Below are 24,078 nucleotides of genomic sequence, written 5' to 3'. Positions count from 1 at the left end.
AAAGTCTTTTTTTTTTTTGCAGTGGCGCGATCTCGGCTCACTGCAAGCCCCGCCTCCCGGGTTCACGCCATTCTCCTGCCTCAGCCTCCGAGTAGCTGGGACTACAGGCGCCCGCCACCACGCCCGGCTAGTTTTTTGTATTTTTAGTAGAGACGGGGTTTCACCATGTTAGCCAGGATGGTCTCGATCTCCTGACCTCGTGATCCACCCGCCTCGGCCTCCCAAAGTGCTGGGATTACAGGCTTGAGCCACCGCGCCCGGCCAAAAGTCTTAAAATTAGTTCAGCAATGCCACTTGTCAGAATGTATCCTTAAGGAAATAACTGTTGATATATGCAAAGATTTAGCTACAAGGATGTTCAGCGCAACACTGTTTATAATAGCAAAAATAGAGGCTGTGTGCAGTGGCTCATGCCTGTAACCTCAACACATTGGGAGGCTGAGGGAGGTGGACTGCTTGAGCCCAGCAGTTTGAGAGCAGCCTGGGCAACACAGGGAGACTGGTCTCTGAAAAAAAAAAAGAAAAAAGAGGCCAGGTGCGGGCTCACGCCTGTAATCCCAGGACTCTGGGAGGCCGAGGCGGGGGGGATCACGAGGTCAGGAGATAGAGACCATCCTGGCTAACACAGTGAAACCCTGTCTCTACTAAAAAAAATACAAAATATTAGCCGCACGTAGTGCCGGGCGCCTGTAGTCCCAGCTACTTGGGAGGCTGAGGAAGGAGAATGGCGTGAACTTGGTAGGCAGAGCTTTCAGTGAGGTGAGATCCGGCCACTGCACTCCAGCCTGGGCGACAAAGCGAGACTCCGTCTCAAAAAAAAAAAAAAAGAAAGAAAGAAAGGAAAAAAAAATTGAGGCTGAATGCAGTGGCTCATGCCTGTAATCCCAGAACTTTGGGGGACCAAGGTGGAACGGTCAGTTGAGGCCAGGAGTTTGAGACCAGCCTGAGCAACATAGTGAGACCCTCATCTCTTAAAAAAAAGAAAAAAAAAATTTAGCCCAGTGTAGTGGTGCAAGCCTGCTGTCCCAGCCTCTCAGGCTGAGGTGGAAGGATCACTTGAGCTCAGGAAGTCAAGGCTGCAGTGAGCAGTGATTGTGCCACAGCACTTCAGTCTGGGTGACGGAGCAAGACCCAGTCAAAAATAAATAAATAAAGTCCCCTGAAATTATAAAGACCAGATCAAACAGTCTAGAAAAGGGCTTGACAGAGTGAGCACTCAACAAACATCAGCTGCTTTTATGCATAGGAGAGTAGAGGGGATTTTTGCCGAAACTTTGAGCAGCTGCTTCTAGGTAGAGAGATTAAAATAATTTCGTTTTCTTCTTTTGGTTTATCTCCCTTTCCCAAGTTTTATCTTATGAACATGTATTTCTTTTGAAATAAGGGAGAGAGACAATAAGAGATATATATTTTTTAATCTTCAAGGCTCAACTCAAGTGATGATCCTCCATGAAGCCTTTTCTCCGTGATTCTCGGGTCCTCCCCCGCCCCGGATCCCACCCAGCCTTGTAGGTGTCTGGTCATATTGTCCACTAGAGAGCAAAGCGTCTCTGGGGTCTGCACCAGCAGGTCTGATGAACGAACAGGGGAGGCAGGGAGCCTGTACCCCCACCACTTCCTCAGGGGAGCTTGCCTAAAGTTTGCTACTGAGCATCCGGACAGAAGCCACTGGCCAGCACTGACGTTCCACGATGAGCCCAGAGGATGTGACGATCATCTGCCCATTATTTTTACTCTCGGACCCCCCACCTCTGGAGTTTGGGGGTTCCTGTGTGTCAGTGGGAACCAGGAGGAGCTGAGCATGAGTGCTAGCTGCGTTTGCGAGATTTCAGGGGTTTTGAGCTAAGCCATCGGTGCTCTGCGTCGGCCCTCCTCCCTCCCCAGTCCTCGCCACTTGTTCTTTTTCTTTGGGCGGTGGGTTGGGCAATTATGCTCTGCGGCGACCGCGACCGTAAGATCTGAGTGCCAAGGCGCCCCGCCCCTCCGTGCTAACCTAGTAAGAGTGTGGGCTTTTGCTTTTTCTTTCTTTCTTTTTTTTTTTTTGAGACGGAGTCTCGCTCTGTCGCCCAGGCTGGAGTGCAATGGTGCGATCTCGGCTCACTGCAACCTCCGCCTCCCGGGTTCAAGCGATCCTCCTGCCTCAGCCTCCTAAGTAGCTGGGATTACAGGCGCGCGCCATCACGCCCGACTATTTTTTTGTATTTTTAGTAAAGATGGGGTTTCACCATGTTGCCCAGGCTGGTCTCGATACCCCGACCTGGTGATCCGCCCGCCTCGGCCTCGCAAAGTGCTAGGAATACATGTTTAAGCCACCGCGCCTGGCCGAGTGTGGACTTTCAAGTCCAACGTTCAGGTTCAAATTCTGCCTCCCCACCTGCCAACTCCAAAAGTTAAACTTTCGTGTGCCTCTGTGTTCTTATCTGCAGAATGGAGATAACGAAGAAAACAGCATCTAGGAGGAAAGGCTGAAATCCGCTCGAGGTACAACGGTAATGGTTCCTATTTGTAGCCCGAGACATGAGACGCTAGCCAGGGAAGCTGTCGGCTGGCGCTGCAGAGCCGCGGGAGGGCCCCGTTTATTCCCCCAAAACCACAGCCCGGAAAGCGCCCCCGCCCCGGCGCGTCCCGCCCGCGTCCCAGCCCGACTCCTGGTTTCCTGCCCTGTCCCGGCCTGGGCCCAGCCTAGCCCGCCCCCGAGCGGGCGTCTCCCTCCGGCTCCAGGGAGCGGAAAGGGTTGGGCCGGTGGGAGGAGCCCAAGGCCGGTGACGACGGACGTCGCGGGTCGAAGGGGCCGAAGAACTCGGCGGCAAAGGTGACCACGTCCTCCGGCTGGCGCAGCAGCAGGAAGAGCAGGAAGTCGGAGATGAGCGCGTGGGCTTCGGGGTGCTGCCGCAGATAGCTGGCGTGGCCGAGCCGGAGCTCCTCCTGGCGGGGGACAGAGCCTGAGCCTCAGCCGGACGGGATCCCCGCGCCCCAGGAGCCCCCACCCACTCGCTCCAAGGAGAGCTAAGGGGCACTGGAGACTTCTAGCCCCTATGGGTGTGCATTTCAATCAGGGGCAGAGAGATCAGTAATGAATTTAAGGCCCATGGGGGAATGGGAACCCCAGGCTGGTGGAGCCTCCCCTCACCTTACGGTCCAGGAACTTCGAATAGAGCTCCATATCCTCCTCCCACACCGGGGGCTTCTTCTCAAACACTGGACGTGGCTCAATCTCATCTGGGTGGGGAACAAAGAAGGCTGGGCGTCCCCACCCCAGAACCTTCCCTGGATACACGGCGGGATCCCGAGAACACCCAAACAGAAGGCTCAGGTGAAACCCCAGGATTCTGCACACATGGGCAGAGTTGCAGGAAGGGACTCCCAGTAAGAAAGATCCTTCTCTTACTGCTTGGGGTCAGGGGCTGGAGGGCAGATGTTCTCCAGCTGATTCCAGGCTCCTGTCCTGCACACTCGGTGGAGCCCCCTGCATCCTGGAAGGCCCAGGTTTCCCCACTCCCCTTCACTCTCCCTGGATGCCCAAGGCCTGGGCTTCACTCACCCACTTCCCTCAAGATGGGCATCTTGGTGATGATGCAGCATCCTGGGGAGCCCACCTGTATTCTCTTGGCCAGGTGTCTGGAGTGCAACACAACATGTGAGAGTGAGAATCTTCCCAGGCAGCCTGCTATGGACTGAATTGTTGTTCTAACCCCCAGTGTGGTGGTATTTGGAGGTAGGGCCTTTGGGGAGGTCATTACCTTACATGCAGTCATAAGGGTGGGGCCCTAATCAGATAGGATTGGTCCTCTTATAAGAAAAGGAAGAGATGCCAGAGAGCTTTCATTTCACTCATGCACAGAAGAAAGGCCATGTGAAGACACATTGAGAAGGCAGCCATCTGCAAGCTAGGAAGAGAGCCCTCACCAGAAACCAACCCTGATGGCACCATGATCTTGGACTTCCAGCCTTCCTGCAAATACATTTCTCTTGAAGCCACCCAGCCTGAGGTATTTTGTTACAGCAGCCTAAGCTGACTCATACATGACAGTGCCCCTTGAGAGACCTGTCTTGGGCCTCTTTACTTCTGCCTCCCTCTCTTGTGTTTTGAGTTCCTGGGTGGTGGTCATTTCTGGATCTCCACGTAACACACAGGACTTGGCAAGTATTAGGCTCCCCGTTTTAAAAAAAACCAAAAAGGATCTTTAGAGGTACAGCACTAGTAAATCATGGAGCCTCTTGGCCAGGCACGATGGCTCATGCCTGTAATCCTAGCACTTTGGGAGGCTGAGATGGGTGGATCACTTGAGGTCAGGAGTTTGAGACCATCCTGGCCAACATAGTGAAATGCCGTCTGTACTAAAAATACAAAAAACCGGGCAGACATGGCAGGCTTCTGTAATCCCAGCTATTTCGGTGGCTGAGGCGTGAGAATCACTTGAACCTGGGAGGTGGAGGTTGTAGTGAACCAAGATTGCATCACCGTACTCCAGTCTGGGCAACAGAGCAAGACTGTCTCAAAAAGAGAAAGAGGCCTGTCACAGTGGCTCATGCTTTTTGCAGTGGCTCATGTCTGTAATCCCAGCACTTTAGGAGGCCAAGATGAGTGGATCACTTGAGGTCAGGTGTTCGAGACCAGCCTGGCCAACATGGTGAAACTGGTTTCTACTAAAAATACAAAAATTAGCCAGGCGTGGTGGCAGGCACCTGTAGTCCCAGCTACTTGGGAGGCTGAAGCAAGGGGATCACTTGAACCCGGAAGGCAGAGGTTGCAGTTAGCTAAGATCATGCCATGGCATTCCAGTCTAGGCAACAGAGCGAGACTCCATCAAGAAACAGAGAGGGAGAGAGAAAGGAAGGAAGGAAGGAGGGAAGGAGGAAGGGAAGGAAGGAGGGAGGGAGGAGGAGAGGAAAGAAGGAAGGAGGGAGGGAGGAAGGGAGGGAAGGAAGGAAGGAAGGAGACAGAGAAAGAAAGAAAGAAAAGAAAAATTACGAAATCTCCTGCTATGTGGCATTCAAAATAGAAAGGTTGGCCTGGAGCTGTGGTGCATACCTGTAGTCCCAGCTACTAGGAAGGCTGAAGCAGGGGGATTGCTTGAGCCCAGGAGTTGGAGGCTGCAGTGGGCTATGAGCGCACCAAAACCAAAAACATACTAAGTTATGAGATAAAGCCAACAATGTTTTGATTACCTTTTCCCCAGTGTAGCGATCATGTCAATACCTATTCGGAAATTTTAAGAAATAAACTCAGCTGGACTCTATCTCAAAAAGAAACAAAAAACCTCTTTCTTCCACCTGAATTTTCTTTGCTGTCCCCTAGGCTGGAGTGCAGTGGCACGATCTCAGCTCACTGCAAGCTCTGACTCCTGGGTTCACGCCATTCTCCTGCCTCAGCCTCCCGAGTAGCTGGGACTACAGGTGCCCGCCACCATGCCTGGCTAATTTTTTGTATTTTTAGTAGAGACGGGGTTTCACCGTGTTAGCCAGGATGGTCTCAATCTCCTGACCTTGTGATCCGCCCGCCTTGGCCTCCCAAAGTGCTGGGATTACAGGCGTGAGCCACCACTCCCGGCCCTGAATTTTCTTATGATTTGGAGCCAGTGCTTTGCTGGAGACTGCATGGCAGCCTGCCACAGGCAACTCTTCCAGCACAGTGATTTCATCAGGTGTGCAGTCATTCAAACCTTGGTGGTTTTCAATATTACCCCTTACACAGTGGTGGCTTCACTAGTTACACCTCAGGCCTGTGGTGTGCAGTGAGGTTTGGGAGGCACTGTGAGGATTAAGAGGACGAGCAAATAAATGAAGAAAGAGTGAATGATATGGATAAAGTGGAGGGACACTCCTATCTCAATGCCAGCTCTTCCTGGTGCTATCCCCAGAAGCAGCTGGTCTCCTTGAGCACCTACAAGCTCAGCACCACCCCTCTGGGCCCACCATCAGCAGCTCACCCATCGGAGAGCAGGTAGTACTGGCAGGACATGGGGATGCCCTCCTCTGAGTGGACAGTCTGCTCCACGATGAAGACTTCGGCTTGCTGATGGTCTACCTGGATGGTCTGGAAGCCCAGGTCTTGCTGGCAACAGCCAAAATTGGGGGGTGGGAGGTAAGGTGGATGCCCGCCAAGGGCTCCCCATCATCTCAGCATTTTCTGTATCTCATAACAACCTCCCAACATTTGAGGTTGCATCTCCAAACCTCCAAGCTCAGTTGGCGACCCCTCATAGGGAGCTAGCTCCAGGTTGCCCCTGCCCTGACCCTTCCCATGTCATCTCGCTGACCAAGTGCTTCTAGTTGGCAAATTCTGTTACGGGGATGAGAAGCAATATGGGGAGGGGTGTGGGAGTAGAGAGGGAGGATGAGCTACTAGGGCCAGTGGGTGGAGGTAAAGTGAGGCTCAGAGGTGTGAGACCAGACAGATTTGTGGCCACCTCAGACTTGTGCTGTTGCTGGCAGGCTGTCCCTGTTGTAATTAAAACTTAAACCCCTGTTATAGCTGCGGCTATGGAGAGAAAAGTGCTAATGTTAAACACATGTTTCAAAGAACACGGAGGGGAATGGATTGTGCTTGTTCGTGTCAAATGCATTGCTGCTTGGGGTGTTTTGATAGACAAGCCTGGAATGTAATTTACAAAGATGGTCAAAGAAACACAAATCAGCTCCCAAAGTGTCTCACTGGAAATTGTGTGTTCAGTGACACGGCTCTAAAATCACCTATTGCAGCAAGTCCTAGGCATGCGATCATGAAATTTTAGTTAAAAACAAAAAATAAAACAGAAACGGAACACCCTCTGGGGTTAAGAAATAATAAAGGGGCCGGGCGCGGTGGCTCACGCCTGTAATCTCAGCACTTTGGGAGGCTGAGGCGGGCGGATCATGAGGTCAGGAGATCAAGACCATCCTGGCAAACACGGTGAAACCCCGTCTCTACTAAAAATACATAAAATTAGCCAGGCGTAGTGGCAGGTGCCTGTAGTCCCAGCTACTCAGGAGGCTGAGGCAGGAGAATGGCATGAACCCAGGAGGCAGAGCTTGCAGTGAGCGGAGATTGCGCCACTGCACTCCAGCCTGGGCGACAGAGTGAGACTCTGTCTCAAAAAAAAGAAAAAAAAAAAAAAAAAGAAATAATGAAGGGCTGGGCGCAGTGGCTCACGCCTGTAATCCCAGCACTCTGGGAGGCTGAGGCAGGCGGATCACCAGGTCAGGAGTTCAAGACCAGCCTGGCCAACATGGTGAAACCCCATCTCTACTAAAAATACAAAAATTAGCCGGGCGTGGTGGCACATGTCTGTATTCCCAGCTACTTGGGAGACTGAGGCAGGAAAATAGCTTGAAGTCAGGAGGTGGAGGAGGAGCCAAGACTGCTCGGGCTGGCGCCTCCAGCCTGCAACGGAGCTGGTGACTCGCTCCAACAAACAAGCAAACAAATGAAATAATAAAGGAATATTTCAGTAAAGTTGGACAGTTATACTTCCTAAAGTTAAAAAATGATTTATTTTTTTTTTTTGAGACGGAGTCTCACTGTGTCTCTTAGGTTGAGTGCAGTGGCGCCGATTCGCTCACTGCAAGTTCACTCGGTTCACGCTTATTCTCCCGCCTCAGCCTCCCAAGTAGTTGACTACAGGCGCCATCAGCCCGCTAGTTTTTTGTATTTTAGTAGAGACGGGTTTCACCCATACAGCCAGATAGTCTCGATCTCCTGACCTTGTGATCCACCGGCCGGCCTCCCAAAGTGCTGATTACAGGCTTGAGCCATCACACCGGGCCGATTTATTTTTATTTATTATTGATTTTTGAGACGGAGTCTCCTCTGTTGCCCAGGCTGGAGGTGTAGTGAGGCGACCCTCGGCTCACTGCAACCTTTGCCTCCTGGGTTCAAGTGGGATGGTTCTCCTGCCTCAGCCTCCCGAGTAGCTGGGATTATAGGCACCCACCACCATGCCCAGCTAATTTTTGTATTTTTAGGAGAGACAGGGTTTCACCATGTTGGCCAGGCTGATCTTGACCTCCTAACTTCAAGTGATCTGCCCACCTTTGCCTCCCAAAGTGCTGGGATTAAAGGCATGAGTCACTGTGCCTGGCAAAAATGATGTATTTTTTAAATCAGCCGTGCACTGTATTTATTTTTCCTGGACTGACTTCTGTGCAGAAGGGTTGCTTCTCTGAACTGTTCCCACCTCTCAGTCGCTCTCAATTCATCTGCCCCACACTCCCAGACAAACATGCTTTCCTGCCCTTGAAAGCCCCATTCCCACCTGTGCTGTTTTCTCCCCACCTGCCTCCATTTTCTACTCCACAGCTGTTCCCAATCTCAGTGCTTTTCATGCCCTTTCTAGTTTGCTCCCAAGCCAAGTCCCCTGCCCAGGGAGACCCCTCACATAGGTCAAATAGCAGAGTTTGCCCTCGGTGTCCAAGGCCAGGAAGCGGGCGTTGCTGGGCACCATCCGCCGCCAGGCCATCACCCTGAGCAGCACCAGGTTGGCAGCCTCTGAGACGAAGCCCTTGATTGAGCTCCACGGGAAAGAAGTCACTCCAGTCTTCACTTCCTGTTCAGAACAGATCTGGGTCAGGGACCTGGAACCAGGAAGGGGCAGGGGACAAAGGGTGGGCAAGCCGGGTGTTGGGCATATGTTTTTTGTTTGTTTGTCTGTTTTGTTTTTAGACAGAGTTTTGCTTTTTGTCACCTAGGCTGGAGTACAATGGCATGGTCTCAGCTCACTGTAACCTCCGCCTCCTGGGTTCAAACGATCTTCTGCCTCAGCCTCTCAACTAGCTGGGATTACAGGCCACCATGCCTGACTAATTTTTGTAATTTTAGTAGAGACTGGGTTTCACCATGTTGGCCAGGCTGGTCTCGATACTCCTGACCTGAGGTGATCCACCCGCTTTGGCCTCCAAAAGTGCTGGGATTACAGGCGTGAGCCACTGTGCCTGGCCTTTTTTTTTTTTCTGAGACAGGGTCTTGCTCTGTTGCCCAAACTGGAGTGAAGTGGTGCAATCTCGGCTCAAGTGGTGCAATCTCGGTTCAAGCGATTTTCCTGTCAGCCTCCCGAGTAGCTGGGATAACAGGCACATGACACTACACCTGGCTAATTTTTGTGTTTTTATGAGAGATGGGACTTCACCATATTGGCCATGCTGGTCTCCACCTCCTGACCTCAAGTGATCCGCCCGCCTCAGCCTCCCAAAGTGCTGAAATTACAGGCGTGAGTCACTGCGCGCCTGGCTTTCAGCTGGGCATATGGTTTTTAATGAATCCTCAGTCCGGACTTGTTGTGGGAAGTCAGGGACCCCGAACGGAGGGACCAGCTGAAGCCACGGCAGAAGAACATAAATTGTGAAGATTTCATGGACATTTTTAGTTCCCCAAATTAATACTTTTATAATTTCTTATGCCTGTCTTTACTGCAATCTCTGGACATAAATTGTGAAGATTTCATGGACACTTATCACTTCCCCAATCAATACCCTTGTGATTTCCTATGCCTGTCTTTACTTTAATCTCTTAATCCCATCATCATCTTAAGCTGAGGAGGATGTATGTCACCTCAGGACCCTGTGATGATTGCGTTAACTGCACAAATTGTTTGTAGAGCATGTGTGCTTGAATAATATGAAATCTGGGCACCTTGAAAAAAGAACAGGATAACAGCAATGTTCAGGGAACAAGGGAGATAACCTTAAAATCTGACTGCTGGTGAGCCGGGCGGAACAGAGCCATATTTCTCATCTTTCAAAAGCAAATAGGAGAAATATCGCTGAATTCTTTTTCTCAGCAAGGAACATCCCTGAGAAAGAACGTGCCCCTGAGGGTAGGCCCCTAAAATGGCCACTTTGGAGGAAGCTGTCTTTTACGGTCGAAGACAAAGGGATGAAATAAGCCCTGGTCTCCTGTAGCGCTCCCAGGCTTATTAGGATGAGGAAATTCCCACCTAATAAATTTTGGTCAGACCAATTGTCTGCTCTCAAACCCTGTCTCCTGATAAGATGTTATCAATGACAGTGTGTGCCTGTAACTTAATTAGCAATTTTAATTTCACCCCGTCCTGCGGTCCTGTGATTTTGCCCTGCCTCCATTTGCTTTGTGATATTTTATTACCTTGTGAAGCATGTGATCTCTGTGACCCACACCCTATTGGTAAATTCCTCCCCTTTTGAAAATTACTAATAAAAACTTGCTGGCTTTATGGCTCAGGGAGCATCACGGAACCTGCCTACATGTGATGTCTCCCCCGGACACCCAGCTTTAAAATTTCTCTCTTTTGTACTCTTTCCCTTTCTCAGACCAGCCAATGCTTAGGGAAATAGAAAAGAACCCACGTTGAATATCGGGGGTGGGGTTTCCCCTGATACGGACTCCTGGTTTCATCTAATCTAGTCCCTTCTCAGGGTTCTGAAGAGGACATTGTGAAAGAAAAATAAATCTTGGGACCCCAAATCACTGAGCCAAAGGGAAGTCAAGCTGGGAACTGCTTCAGGCCAAGCTGCCTCTCATTTTATTCCTAAATAAGGTAGCTACTAAGAGAAAAAAAGAGCTACATACCTCCCTCACTATTTGCCCACAAGGAAATTGCTTGTGGACAAAGGACAGACAGAACTCAAAGTCATCCCTCTGCTCACGTGGGTAAGTGCATATCTGATGGCTTTCTCTGCTCTATTGTTTCACTAAGCCAGACTAAAGGATAAGTGACTACTTTTCTACCCCCATCACATGTAAATTGTGTATTCAGTGAAAGGCTAATCAGAAACTTAAAAGCATGTCTCTTATCTACCTATGACTTGGAAGCCCTCTCCCTGCCTGGAGTTGTCCTGCCTTTCCCAACAAACCAATGTACATTTTTTTTTTTTTTTTTTGAGATGGAGTCTTGCTCTGTCACCCAGGCTGGAGTGCAGTGGCATGATCTCGGCTCACTGCAAGCTCCGCCTCCCAGGTTCACGCCATTCTCCTGCCTCAGCCTCCCAAGTAGCTGGGACTACAGGCACCCGCCACCACGCCTGGCTAATTTTTTGTATTTTTAGTAGAGACAGGGTTTCACCATGTTAGCCAGGATGGTCTCGATCTCCTGACCTCGTGATGTGCCCACCTCGGCCTCCCGAAGTGCTGGGATTACAGGCGTGAACCACTGCACCTGGTGAACCAATGTACATCTTACACGTGTTGATTGATGTTTCATGTCTCCTTAAAATGTATAAAACCAAGCTGTGGGCTGGGTGTGGTGGCTCGCGCCTGTAATCCCAGCACTTTGGGAGGCCGTGGCGGGTGGATCACCTGAGGTCGGGAGTTTGAGACCAGCCTGGCCAACATGGAAAACCTCCCTCTCTACTAAAAGTACAAAATTAGCCAGGCGTGGTGGCGCATACCTGTAATCCCAGCTACTCGGGAGGCTGAGGCAGGAGAATCACTTGAGCCCGGTAGGCAGAGGTTGCAGTGAGCCGAGATGGCACCAGTGCACTCCAGCCTGGGCAACAAGAGTGAAACTCTGTTTCAAAAACAAACAAACAAACGAACAAAAATAAAAACAAGCTGTGACCCAACCACTTTGGGCACATGTTCTCAGGACCTCCTGAGGCTGTGTCATGGATACGTCCTTAACCTTGGCAAAACAAAGTCTCTAAATTGATTGGGACCTGTCTCAGATATTCTGGGTTCACAGTGTGGAGTGCAACTCCCATCTGCCTCTCATCCTTACCTCACCCTCCTTGATGCTTCTGGTCACAGCCAGCTGATCATCTTGCTTCAGCAAACTCGTCTTCCGTTCCATGGGGAGGATGAGGAACTGAGGGCCAGAGCGTGCCAGGGAGGATCAGGGACTCCCTGGGTCCCCCAGAGGTCACCTGACCCTTCTCCATTAATGAGAAAACTGAGGTTTAAAGATTGTGACTTAAAAAAACAGCAACTGGGTCAGGCGCGGTGGTTCACGCCTGTAATCCCAGCAGTGTGGGAGGCCAAGGCGGGCAGATCATGAGGTCAGGAGATCAAGACCATCCTGGCTAACATGGTGAAACCCCGTGTCTACTAAAAATACAAAAATTAAACTGGGCGTGGTGGCACATGCCTGTAATCCCAGCTACTCGGGAGGCTGAGGCAGGAGAATTGCTTGAACCCGGGAGGCAGAAGTTGCAGCGAGTCAAGATCACGCCACTACACTCCAGCCTGGGCAACAGAGCGAGACTCCATCTCAAAAACAAAACAAAACAAAACAAAAACAAGCAGCAGAGCCGGGTGTTGTGGCTCATACCTGTAATCCCAGCACTTTGGGAAACCCAGGTGGGCAGATCACTTGAGGTCAGGAGTTCAAGACCAGCCTGGCCAACATGGCAAAACCCTATCTCTATTAAAAATACAAAAATTACCCAGGCATGGTGGTGCACATCTGTAATTCCCAGCTACTTGGGAGGCTGAGGCAGGAGAATTGCTTGAACCCGGAAGGTGAAGGTTGCAGTGAGCTGAGATTGCACCACTGCACTCCAGCCTGGGTGATAAGAGCAAGACTCTGTCTCAATAATAATAATAATAATAATAAATTACAAAATAAAAAACAGCTGCAACAAAACCCAAAAAATACCTTTCATACACAGTGGAGCTGAAGAATAGCAGCCATGTTATGATGAATATAAAGTTCAAAACAATGCACTTCAGAACACTGGTTTTAAAAGATGGGAGTGGGCCAGGCGCAGGGACAGCAGGTTGCCACTGATAAGTTCTCCTGATACCCAAACTCTGAACCCAGCCCACACCAGTCCTCCTCCAGCCTGAGAGCCCAGTGCCTCCCTGAAGGCCTGGTGGGCTGGCCTTTCCCAGAGCCTAGCCTTCCCTGGGGGCCTGTTGCACCTGGCCTCCAAGTCCCCCAGCTTTGTGCCCCTCACACCCAGCCCCTGCCACTTATTTAACTTGTGGAATGTGAACATGACCTGTTTATACACTGGAAACTACTCGAGGCTAAAAACGTTCCCACAGAAACCATCCCCATCTTTTTTTTGAGTCAGAGTTTCACTTTTGTTGCCCAGGCTGGAGTGCAGTGGTGCGATCCCGCCTTACTGCAACCTTCACCTCCTGGGTTCAAGCAATTCTCCTGTCTCGGCCTCCCAAGTAGCTGGGATTACAGGTGCCCACCACCATGCCCGGATAATTTTTTTTTTTTTTGCCTTTTTAGTAGAGGTGGGGTTTCACCATCTTGGCCAAGCTGGTCTTGAACTCCTGACCTCGTGATCCACCCGCCTCGGCCTCCCAAGGTGTTGAGATTACAGGCATGAGCCACTGTGCCTGGCTAATTTTGTATTTTTGGTAGAGACAGGGTTTCTCCATGTTGGTAAGGCTGGTCTTGAACTCCCGACCTCCTGTGATCTGCCCGCCTCAGCTTCCCAAAGTGCTGGGATTACAGGCATGAGCCATTGCGCCCAACCTCCATCTTTTTGTTGTTGTTGTTGTTCTGTCACCCAGGCTGGAGTACAGTGGTGCACGCACTGCTTGCTGCAACCTCGACCTCCTGGGCTCCACTGAACCTTCCACCTCAGTCTCCCAAGTAGCTGAGACTACAGACACACATCACCACACCCAGCTACTTTTTTTTTTTTTTTTTTTGCGACGGAGACTCGCTCTGTCGCTAGGCTGGAGTGCAGCCTAATGATCTCGGCTCACTGCAACCTCTGCCTCCCAGGTTCAAGCAATTCTCCTGCCTCAGCCTCCTGAGTAGCTGGGACTACAGGCGCGTGCCACCACGCCTGGCTAATTGTTTTTTGTACTTTAGTAGAGACAGGGTTTCACCATGTTGGCCAGGATGGTCATGATCTCGTGTTCCGCCTGCCTCCGCCTCCCATAGTGGTGGGATTACAGGCATGAGCCACCATGCCCAGCCGCTACTTTTTGTATTTTTTGTACAAAAATTGTAAACATTTTTGGTGGATGTTGCCATGTTGCCTGGGCTAAAACTCCTGGGCTCAAGGGATCTTCCCACCTTGGCCTCTCGAAGTGCTGGGATTATAGGCTTGAGCCATTGTGCCTGGCCCACCCTCATTGTTTTTTTATTTTTTTTCTTGAGATGGAGTCTTGCTCTGTCACCCAGGCTGGAGTGCAGTGGCGCGATCTCAGCTCATGGCAACCTCCGCTTCCTGGGTTCAAGCAATTCTCCTGCCTCAGCCTTCTGAGTAGCTGGGACTACAGGCGCGTGCCACCACGCCTGGCTAATTTTTGTAGAGATGGGGTTTCACTATGTTGGCCAGGCTGGTCTCGAACTCCTCACCTCAGGGTGATCTGCCCACCTCTGCCTCCCAGAGTGCTGGGATTACAGGCATGAGCCACTGTGCCCAGCCCACCCCCGTCTTTTAAAATCGGTGTTCTGAAGTGCATTGCTTTTGAGCTTTATATTGCATCATAACACGACTGCTATTCTTCAGCTTCACTGTGTATGAAATAGGTTTTTTGGTTTGTTGTTGCTGCTGTTTTTTAAGTCAAAATCTCTCTTCTCTCCCCTGGATTGGGTCAAGGCTGGGGCCCTGGGAAGTACCTTGATGAAGTCTTGGCTGTGCTGTTCCATGAGCTCCAGCTTCTCTGAGAGATAGCCTGGGGTGCAGGGACACAGGCATTGACGTCACAGGAGATGTGGGTCAGAGGCCGAAGGAAGGGAAGGTGGTGGCCCAGGCTGGAGGACCAGGTGTAATATGGTCCCAGAAAAACTACAGGATGGGTAAAAGGTGCCCTCATCCCGAGTCCATGAGGAACTCACTGGTCCCTCCCCGACCCTGTGCCTTGTCCTGGTCCAAGGCAAAGCCAAGGGCTTGGTCCTGAAAAAAGATTCTAGGAATGGTGGAGGGCAGGGGTGGAGGAAGGGGAGGGTGACAGGCAGCAGGCGGCAGGAACGCTACCCAGGAGGGAATTTCCGCAGAGCATTTTATCCAAGAAGCCTCTGCTGAAGGCATGCACGAAAAGGCAGGATGTCAGCACGCCGAGTTTTTCCTGGTATTTCCCTCTCTGCACCTCAATGGTCAGCTCTCCCTGAGGCTCTCCGGTGTCTGAGACCATGGCCAGTGACTCAGAGAAGAACAACATCTGTAGCTCCTCCTCATCTGGGGTGAGGGGCCCGTGGGAACAGATAAAGCCCCTGCTCCTGGGCCCCAATCCAATCCTCTGACCCCATGACCACCAGTGTCCCCACAGTCCCCAGCTGCCTCCTCATCCCACAGCCTTCCTCACTGGCACGGACAGGTGAAGACTTCTGCCCCAAGTCCCCATGTCCCCGGGGGACCTTCCCTTGAAGAATGTCAGCAAACAGGCCTCAGGCCTTTTCTGAGTCCCAGGAGAATCGAGGAAGAAAGAGAGAGACAGAGAGAGAGAGCGAGCCTTCTCTCTTCCCTCCTCTCCAGACTTGCACCCCTCCCGCAACCCCAACCCCAACACTGTCTGAGCTCACGGAGGGAGCTGAGGAAGTCGATGGCTTCAGCGTTGGCCTCTGGGAGTGGCAGACACTCCACACCCGAGGGCTGGTGGTCCTTGGCTCTGGAGCCTACAGAGGGAGGAGAGGCTAAGATGGCAGACCCTGGGGAGAAGGGCAGGGGCAGGGTACCTCAGTCCCAGCCCCAGCACCCAAGAACAGAATCCTCTAAGACTACCCGGAGGGTGGATTGGGAGAAAGAAGAGGATCCCCGCCTCCAGCCCCAGCAGTCTTCTTCCCACCTGTGGAGTAAACTTTGGAGGACATGCTGTGGGCCTCTACCGGGTCTGTGTCCAGCTGTCTCCATGGCAACCAGAGCTGGCTAGTGCCTCTTAAAGGGCCATCAACCCACTTTACTACACCTAGACCTTGGAGGGAACTGACGTTGCAGGTTTGAGGCTCAGCACAAGCTTGAGGTGTTGTCCAGCAGAGGGAGCATTTGATATATTTTTGTTTTTGTTTTTGAGACGCAATCTCGCTCCGTCACCCAGGCTGGAGTGCAGTGGTGCAATCTCAGCTCACTGCAACCTCTGCCTCCCGGGTTCAAGCAATTCTTCTTGAGGCCTCAGCCTCCCGAGTAGCTAGAACTACAGGCGCGTGCCACCACACCCAGCTAATTTTTGTACTTTTAGTAGAGACGGGGTTTCACCATATTGGCCAGGCTGGTCTTGAATTCCTGAGCTTGTGATCTGACTGCCTCAGCCTCCCAGAGTGCTGGGACTACAGGTGTGAGCCACCGTGCCCGGCCCACATTTGATATTCTTAAGAGGCAGAGTGAAGAAATGAATCATTAGAATGACCTTAGAAGAGGCCAGGCGAAGTGGTTCATGCCTGCAATCCCAGCACTTTAGGAGTCCCAGGCGAGTGGATCACTTGAGGCCAGGAGTTTGAGATCCAGCCTGGGCAACATGGTGAAACCCATCTCTACTAAAAATACAAAAATTACCAGGGAGTGGTGGCACATGCCTGTAATCTGTCTCAAAAAAAAAAAAAAAATGACCTTAGAAGATATGACCCAAAGTCAGACAGAGCCTCACATTCACACAATCCAATTAGATGCTACGTGAATATCTCTGCAAGTTACAGTTCTAGTACATGTAACAATAATGATAACAACAATGACAATCATAGCAAACTCTTCCACTGGACTTGCTCCTGGTGAGGCACTTTTTTTTTTTTTTTTTTTTTTTTTAAAGACAGAGTCTTGCTCTGTCACCAGCCTGGAGTGCAGTGGCACCACCTTGACTCACTGCGATCTCTGCCTCCTGAGTTCAAGTGATTCTCCTGCCTCAGCCTCCTGAGTATCTGGAACTACAGGAGTGTGCCACCAAGCCCGGCTAATTTTTGTATTTTTATTTTTATTATTCTTATTTATTTGTTTGTTTGTTTTTATTTTAATTATTTTTGAGATGGAGTCTCACTCTGTCACCTAGGCTAGAATGCAGTGGCATGATCTCAGCTGCAACCTCTTCCTGCCAGGTTCAAGTGATTCTCTTGCCTCAGTCTCCCAAGTAACTGGGACTATAGGCACCCGCTACCACACCTAGCTAATTTTTGTATTTTTAGTAGAGACAGGGTTTCACCATGTTGGCCAGCCTGGTCTTGAACTCCTGACCTCAAGTGATCCACCTGTAGGGTCTAGCCCTACAGGGCTTAGCGGGTGTTCTCCCTGTGTGTGGAGATGAGAGATTGTAATAAATAAAGACACACGACAAAGAGATAAAGAGAAAACAGCTGGGCCTGGGGGACCACTACCATCAAGACTTGGAGACCGGTAGTGGCCCCGAACGGCTGGGCGCGCTGATATTTATTGCATAGAAGACAAGGGGGCAGGGTAAGAAGGGTGACTCTTCTAAGTGATTGACAAGGTGAAGCAAGTCACGTGATCACAGGACAGGGTGCCCTTCCCTCTTAGGTAGCCGAAGCAGAGAGAGAGAATACATCAGCATTTTCTTCTATGCACTTATAAGAAAGATCAGGCTGGGAGCGGTGGCTCACGCCTGTAATCCCATCACTTTGGGAGGCCGAGGCGGGTGAATCACAAGATCAGGAGATCGAGACCATCCTGGCTAACACGGTGAAACTCCGTCGCTACTAAAAATACAAAAAAAATTAGTTGGGCCTGGTGGCCGGCGCCTGTAGTCCGCTACTTGGGAGGCTGAGGCAGGAGAATGGCGTGAACCTGGGAGGCGGAGCTTGCAGTGAGCCACGATCGCACCACTGCACTCCAGCCTGGGCCACAGAGCAAGACTCCGTCTCAAAAAAAAAAAAAAAAAGAAAGATCAAAGACTTTAAGACTTTCACTGTTACTTCTACTGTTATCTACTACAAACTTCAAAGAGGAACCAGGAGTACCGGAGGAACATGAAAGTGGACAAGCACCACAGGGAGGGGTTTAGGCCTCTGGATGACTGCAGGCAGGCCTGGATCATATCCAGCCTCCCACAAGAAGCTGGTGGAGCAGAGTGTTCCCTGACTCCTCCAGGGAAAGGAGACTCCCTTTTGCGGTCAGATAAGTAATGGGCGTCTTCCCAGACACTGGCATTACCGCATGACCAAGGAGCCCTCAAGCGGACCTTATGTGGGCGTGACAGAGGGCTCACCTCTTGCCTTCTAGGTCACTTCTCACAATGTCCCTTCAGCACCTGACCCTATACCTGCCGGTTATTCCTAGGTTTTATTAGTAATGCAACAAAGAGTAATATTAAAAGCTAATGATTAATAATGTTTATAATAATGATTGATAATTATCCATGATCATCTCTATATCTAATTTGTATTCTGACTATTCTTATTCTAACTATTTTCTTTATTATACTGAAAGAGTCTGTGCCTTGAGTCTCTTGCCTCAGCACCTGGGTAATCCTCGACCCACAATTCCTTGGTCTTAGACCTGCGGGCCTCAGCCTGGTCAGCCAGGAGCTTCTTGCAGGCCTTGTCTGCCTTCAGCTTGTGGATGTGTTCCAGGAGAATCCGCTTGTGTTTGAACACATTCCCCTTCACCTTCAGGTACAGGCTGTGATACATGTGGCGACCAATCTTCTTAGATTCACGGTATCTTCTGAGTAGCCAGCAGAATCCTCATTCTCCTTATCCACGTGACCTCTGGCATTCGGACGTTGGTTGTGTCCTCCCGCTTACCTATGCCCGTGTGCCTGCCCTTCCGGCCGGCCAAGGTGTTTTTCCGACATGGAGCCCGGGAACGGACCATCACAGGCTTGCGGATGATCAGCCCATCTTTGATTAGCTTTTGGATCTGCGGATGGGAGCTGGCATTGGCGATCTCACTGGTCTCATTAGGGTCCAACCAGACCTTCTTCTTGCCACAGCGGAGGACACTAGAAGCGAACCTCTTCTAAAGCCTGAGCGTACTTCTGGCTGTGGCTGCAGCAGCGAAAGGAAAGAGCTGTGTTCTTTCGGGTTCTTAAAATGTTCAAAATTGGCATATTAGAGTGCTTAAAAGATATGTCTGCAGATTTGAGTTTAAATTAGGTCACTGAATAATTGATTTAGAATTTTAAAGTTTCATATTGAGATTGCAAGTAGAACCAGAACATTAAAAAAATAATGAAATAAAGCCAGGTGTGGTGGTTCACGCCTGTAATCCCAGCACTTTGGGAGGCCGAGGCGGGCAGATCACAAGGCCAGGAGATCGAGACCATCCTGGCTAACATGGTGAAACCCTGTCTCTACTAAAAATACAAAAAATTAGCCAGACGTGGTGGCGGGCATCTGTAGTCTCAGCTACTGGAGAGGCTGAGGCAGGAGAATGGCGTGAACCCGGGAGGTGGAGCTTGCACTGAGGCGAAATTGAGCCACTGCACTCCAGCCACTGCACTCCAGAGTGAGACTCCATCTCAAAAAAAAAAAAAAAGAAATTAAGATTTACTGTATTTATATGTTTACTTTTATTAGTTTGCAGTAAGGGTATTAAGGAGGCTGGTTTATCAATCAATTGCTTTAAAAAAAGAAATAAAATATATTGGATGAACAACTGCAGTATAAGCTGCCTAAAGCAGTTTTAATTTTGAAAAGAAGACCAACCAATTATTAATTAAAGCCCCCTTGGCTGGGTGCAGGGGCTTACACCTGTAATCCCAGCACTTTGGGAGGCCGAGGTGGGTGGATCATTTGAAGCCAGGAGTTGAAGACCAGCCTGGGCAACATAGTCAGACCCTGTTTCTAAAAAATGTTAACATTCACTAGGTTTATGATGAGAATTATATGACTGGTAAGTTGAACTTAAAAGTTTTAAAAATACTTATGTTTTAAAATTTATATTTTTTCTATTCAACATAGTATTGGAAGTTCTGGCCAGAGCAATCAGTCAAGAGAAAGAAAAAAAGGGCATTCAAATAAGAAGAGAGGAAGTCAAACTATCCCTGTTTGAAGATGACGTGATCTTATATCTAGAAAACCCCATCATCTCAGCCCAAAAGCTTCTTAAGCTGATTAGCAACTTCAGCAAAGTCTCAGGATACAAAATCAATGTGCAAAAATTGCTAGCATTCCTATATATCAACAACAGGCAAGCAGAGAGCCAATTCATGAATGAACTCCCATTCACTATTGCCACAAAAAGAATAAACCACCTAGGAATAGAGCTAACAAGGGAAGTGAAAGATCTCTGCAGGGAGAACTACAAACCGGTGTGCAGAGAACTCAGAGATGACATAAACAAATGGAAAAACATTCCATGCTCATGGATAGGAAGAATCAATATCGTAAAATGGCCATGCTAGTCAAAGCAATTTATAGATTCAGTGCTATCCCCGTTAAACTACAATTGTCATTCTTCACAGAACTAGAAAAAACTATGTTAAAATTCATACAGAATGAAAAAAGAGCCCAAATAACTAAGGCAATCCCAAGCAAAAAGAATAAAGCTGCATGCATCACGCTACCTGACTTCAAATTACACTACAGGGCCACAGTAACCAAACAGCATGGTACTGGTAAAAGAACAGACACATAACTTTCTAACAGGTCTGGAAGCTCTGCGTTTATCTTGGGACCTCAAGAGCAGAGGATCACCCAATTCACAGGTGTTAGAGGATGCAAACCCATGGCTGGGCTCGGCTTTAAAAGTCTTATCTGAAATTCCTTGTGAAACAGAGTTTCATTAAAGCCAATCCAAAAGTCCTATGTAAGTAAAAATAACCATTCTTGCTGCACTTTATGCAGATAATCAGGCCAAGTATAAGATTATAGGCTATAATAAATTCCTCTTCAAAGGTTTTAGCCTGTAAATTGTTAAGTACAATGAGTTCTGAGATCCTTTTCAAAGAACCAATGTATCATTATGTTCAGCTCTACTGTTCTTTGTTCTTCATTTTAAAGTTTCTCATTCTTTACATCTCCTTGCCCCTAGTTATAGTAAACAACCCCCTTCTAGCCTCTATCACCTGCTATGACCTTAGTCACCCTTGGCCACCTGCTCTGGTTTTAGTCATCCTGAGTCACCTGTTCTGTAACCATCCTTCCTGCCAAACTACCTATCCTGCCACTCCGGCTCATACCCCTACTCTCTTTAAAATAGCCAATCGGAATTAGCTTAGACTGTGTGGTCCAACCCTAGCCAATAGGGGAAAGACACAGCAGTAGGGACTAGCTGTGTTAGGATAAGAACTCCTTCCCCTCCCTTGTTCAGGTCTGCTCTTGCCATTGCTCCATCTGTGAGACACACCCTTCTACAGAAGTAAAATTGCTTTGCTGAGAACATTAAATTTATGTGCCAGTGCTGTTTCTTTTTTTGTTATTCGTTTTTGAGATGGAGTCTTGCTCTGTTGCCCAGGCTGGAGTGCAGTGGTGTGATCTCAGCTCAGTGCAAACTCCGCCTCCCTGGTTCACTCCATTCTCCTGCCTCAGCCTCCCAAGTAGCTGGGACTACAGGTGCCTGCCACCACACCTGGCTAATTTTTTGTGTTTTTAGTAGAGATGGGGTTTCACCGTGTTAGCCAGGATGGCCTTGATCTCCTGACCTCGTGATCCACCCACCTTGGCCTCCCAAATTGCTGGGATTACAGGTGTGAGCCACCGAGCCTGGCCTTGAGTGCTCTTTCTTTTGCAGCACTGAAAATTTATTTCTAACAGGACTAAAGTTTATTCATAATTAGTGCTTGCCAAAAATGAGGACGGAAGAGAAAAATTTTGATCCAAAGCTTATCATACGTTTGTCATTAAATCCTAGTTTCATTCATTGTTTTTAAGCTTTTTGCCTACATTTTAGAATCACCCTGCTTATTCCTGTGAATCAAGAGGTGATCTTCCACAGCTTGGGGGGGGGGGGAAGGGATGGGTAAGGTAAAAAGGTGAATCAATATGCTAGCTCTGGGCAATTATCTTTCAGATTTTGCCAGGTAAAGAAAGTGAGTAAGGTGCTCATAACCTGGAGGTTTCTTTGCTTGGGAAAATAAAACCAAGGAACTTCATAGACCCTCAAAGGGGAATTGTATATCTTGGCAAGTAAAATTTCTTTTTTTGAGACAGAGTTTTGCTCTTCTTGCCCAGGCTGGAGGACAATGGAACAATCTTGGCTCACTGCAACCTCTGCCTCCCCGGGTTCAAGCAATTCTCCTGCCTCAACCTTCTGAATAGCTGGGATTACAGGCATACGCCACCATACCTCATTAAGTTTTTGTATTTTTGGTAGAGACGGAGTTTCTCCATGTTGGTCAGGCTAGTCTTGAACTCCCAACCTTAGGTGATCTGTTTGCCTTGGCCTCCCGAAGTGCTGGGATTATGAGCCTGAGCCACCACGCCCAGCTGGCAAGTAAAATTTTAGATGGAAATTATCTGCCACACCACACTTGTGGGAATTGCTGTCTTCACTCTACTATTTATAATAATGTTATACACAGTAGCACCTTCTCACTAAAATATTGGACAGTTTGCATTGCTGTTGCATTTTGCTTAATTATTATCCTTATAACCGGGATAACAGTTACTGACAAAAAGGAAGCATATAAGTTTTACTATCACAAAGTCAGCTAGGATTTTTTGGGGGGAGGAGGGCGGAGAAGGAGTCTCGCTCTGTCACCCAGGCTGGAGTGCAATGGCGCAATCTTGGCTCACTACAAGCTCCGCCTTCTGGGTTCAGGCCATTCTCCTGCCTCAGCCTCCGAGTAGCTGGGACCACAGGCGCCTGCCACCGCACCCGGCTAATTTTTTGTATTTGTTCAGTAGAGATGGGGTTTAACCGTGTTAGCCAGGATGGTCTCGATCTCCTGACCTCGTGATCTGCCCATCTCGGCCTCCCAAAGTGCTGGGATTACAGAGGTGATTACAGCCTGCATATTGAAAAGGCTAGGGTGGGAGGGATAGCTTTTTCCGCAGGTTTCGTGAAGGACATGCCTGGTCGATCCAATCCCCTGAGCCCTATGCAAATCAGACATCACCTCCTCCAGCCTCTGCATATATAGCTGGCTGGTGTCCACCACACTTGGGAACCTCCTCTTTCGGCTTTGGAGAGCCTTCCTCTCTCTGTCTCTGTAGAGGGGAGCTTCTTCCTTCTGTCTTCTCCCTTCCTTCTTGCCCCTTCTTGCCTATTAAATGTTCCACTCCTTAAAACCAATAATAATAATAAAAAAGAACAGACACATAAAAATGGAACAGAATAGAGAACCCAGAAATAAGACCACACACTTATAACTGTCTGATCTTTGACAAAACCTGACAAAAACAAGCAATGGGGAAAGGATTGCTTATTCAATAAGCTGGGAGTACTGGCTAGCCATATGCAGAAAATTTAAACTAGACCACTTCCTTACACCATATACAAAAATTAACTCAAGATGGATTAAAGGCTTAAATGTAAAACCTAAAACCATAAAATTCCTGGAAGACAACCTAGGAAATACCATTCCGGACATAGGCACGGGCAAATATTTCATGATGAATACGCCAAAAGCAATTGCACCAAAAACAAAAATTGGCAAATGGGATCTAATTAAGACTAAAGAGCTTCTGCACGGCAAAAGAAACTACCAACAGAGTAAAAAGACAACCTACAGAATGGGAGAAAACTCTTGCAAACTATGCATCTGACGAAGGTCTAATATCCAGTATCTATAAGGAACTTAAAGAAATGTATAAGAAGGCCGAGCACGGTGGCTCAAGCCTGTAATCCCAGCACTTTGGGAGGCTGAGACAGGCGGATCATGAGGTCAGGAGATCGAGACCATCCTGGCTAACACAATGAAACCCTGTCTCTACTAAAAAATACAAAAAACTAGCCGGGCGAGGTGGCGGGCGCCTGTAGTCCCAGCTACTCAGGAGGCTGAGGCAGGAGAATGGTGTGAACCCGGGAGGCGGAGCTTGCAGTGAGCTGAGATCTGGCCACTGCACTCCAGCCTGGGTGACAGAGCGAGACTCCGTCTCAAAAAAAAAAAAAAGCCATGTAGCATGAGACAGACCTAAACTTTTGTTGTTTTCAGCCTGAAATTTAGGAGGCTTTTAAAAAACTGCAGCATAGCTGGGCGCGGTGGCTTAAGCCTGTAATCCCAGCACTTTGGGAGGCCGAGACAGGCGGATCACGAGGTCAGGAGATCGAGACCATCCTGGCTAACATGGTGAAACCCCATCTCTACTAAAAAAAATACAAAAAACTAGCCGGGCGAGGTGGCGGGCGCCTGTAGTCCCAGCTACTCAGGAGGCTGAGGCAGGAGAATGG

The 24,078-nt window shown here is 49.2% G+C and overlaps 1 protein-coding gene and 1 pseudogene across 1 annotated transcript; both read right to left on the bottom strand.

Moving 5' to 3' along the window:
- Nucleotides 1-2,546: 2,546 nt before the first annotated feature.
- On the bottom strand, nucleotides 2,547-15,873 carry CATIP (ciliogenesis associated TTC17 interacting protein). The gene is made up of 10 exons (XM_003907951.4): nucleotides 15,650-15,873; nucleotides 15,387-15,479; nucleotides 14,842-15,042; nucleotides 14,484-14,539; nucleotides 11,670-11,756; nucleotides 8,358-8,525; nucleotides 5,931-6,055; nucleotides 3,542-3,618; nucleotides 3,131-3,219; nucleotides 2,547-2,925 (listed from the first exon to the last, which is right to left on the bottom strand). The coding sequence occupies exons 1-10, from the start codon at nucleotides 15,672-15,674 to the stop codon at nucleotides 2,683-2,685; spliced, it is 1,164 nt and encodes a 387-aa protein (XP_003908000.1). The 5' UTR covers nucleotides 15,675-15,873; the 3' UTR covers nucleotides 2,547-2,682.
- Nucleotides 15,874-17,655: 1,782 nt separating this feature from the next.
- The window catches only part of LOC100998552, a 16,280-nt pseudogene continuing 9,857 nt past the window's right edge, over nucleotides 17,656-24,078 (bottom strand).

The sequence above is a fragment of the Papio anubis genome, chromosome 10 (genome assembly GCF_008728515.1).
Source record: "Papio anubis isolate 15944 chromosome 10, Panubis1.0, whole genome shotgun sequence".
Lineage (NCBI taxonomy): Eukaryota > Metazoa > Chordata > Mammalia > Primates > Cercopithecidae > Papio > Papio anubis.
The sequence above is the reverse complement of the archived record's forward strand: the minus strand, read 5'-3'. Positions and strand labels throughout refer to the sequence as shown.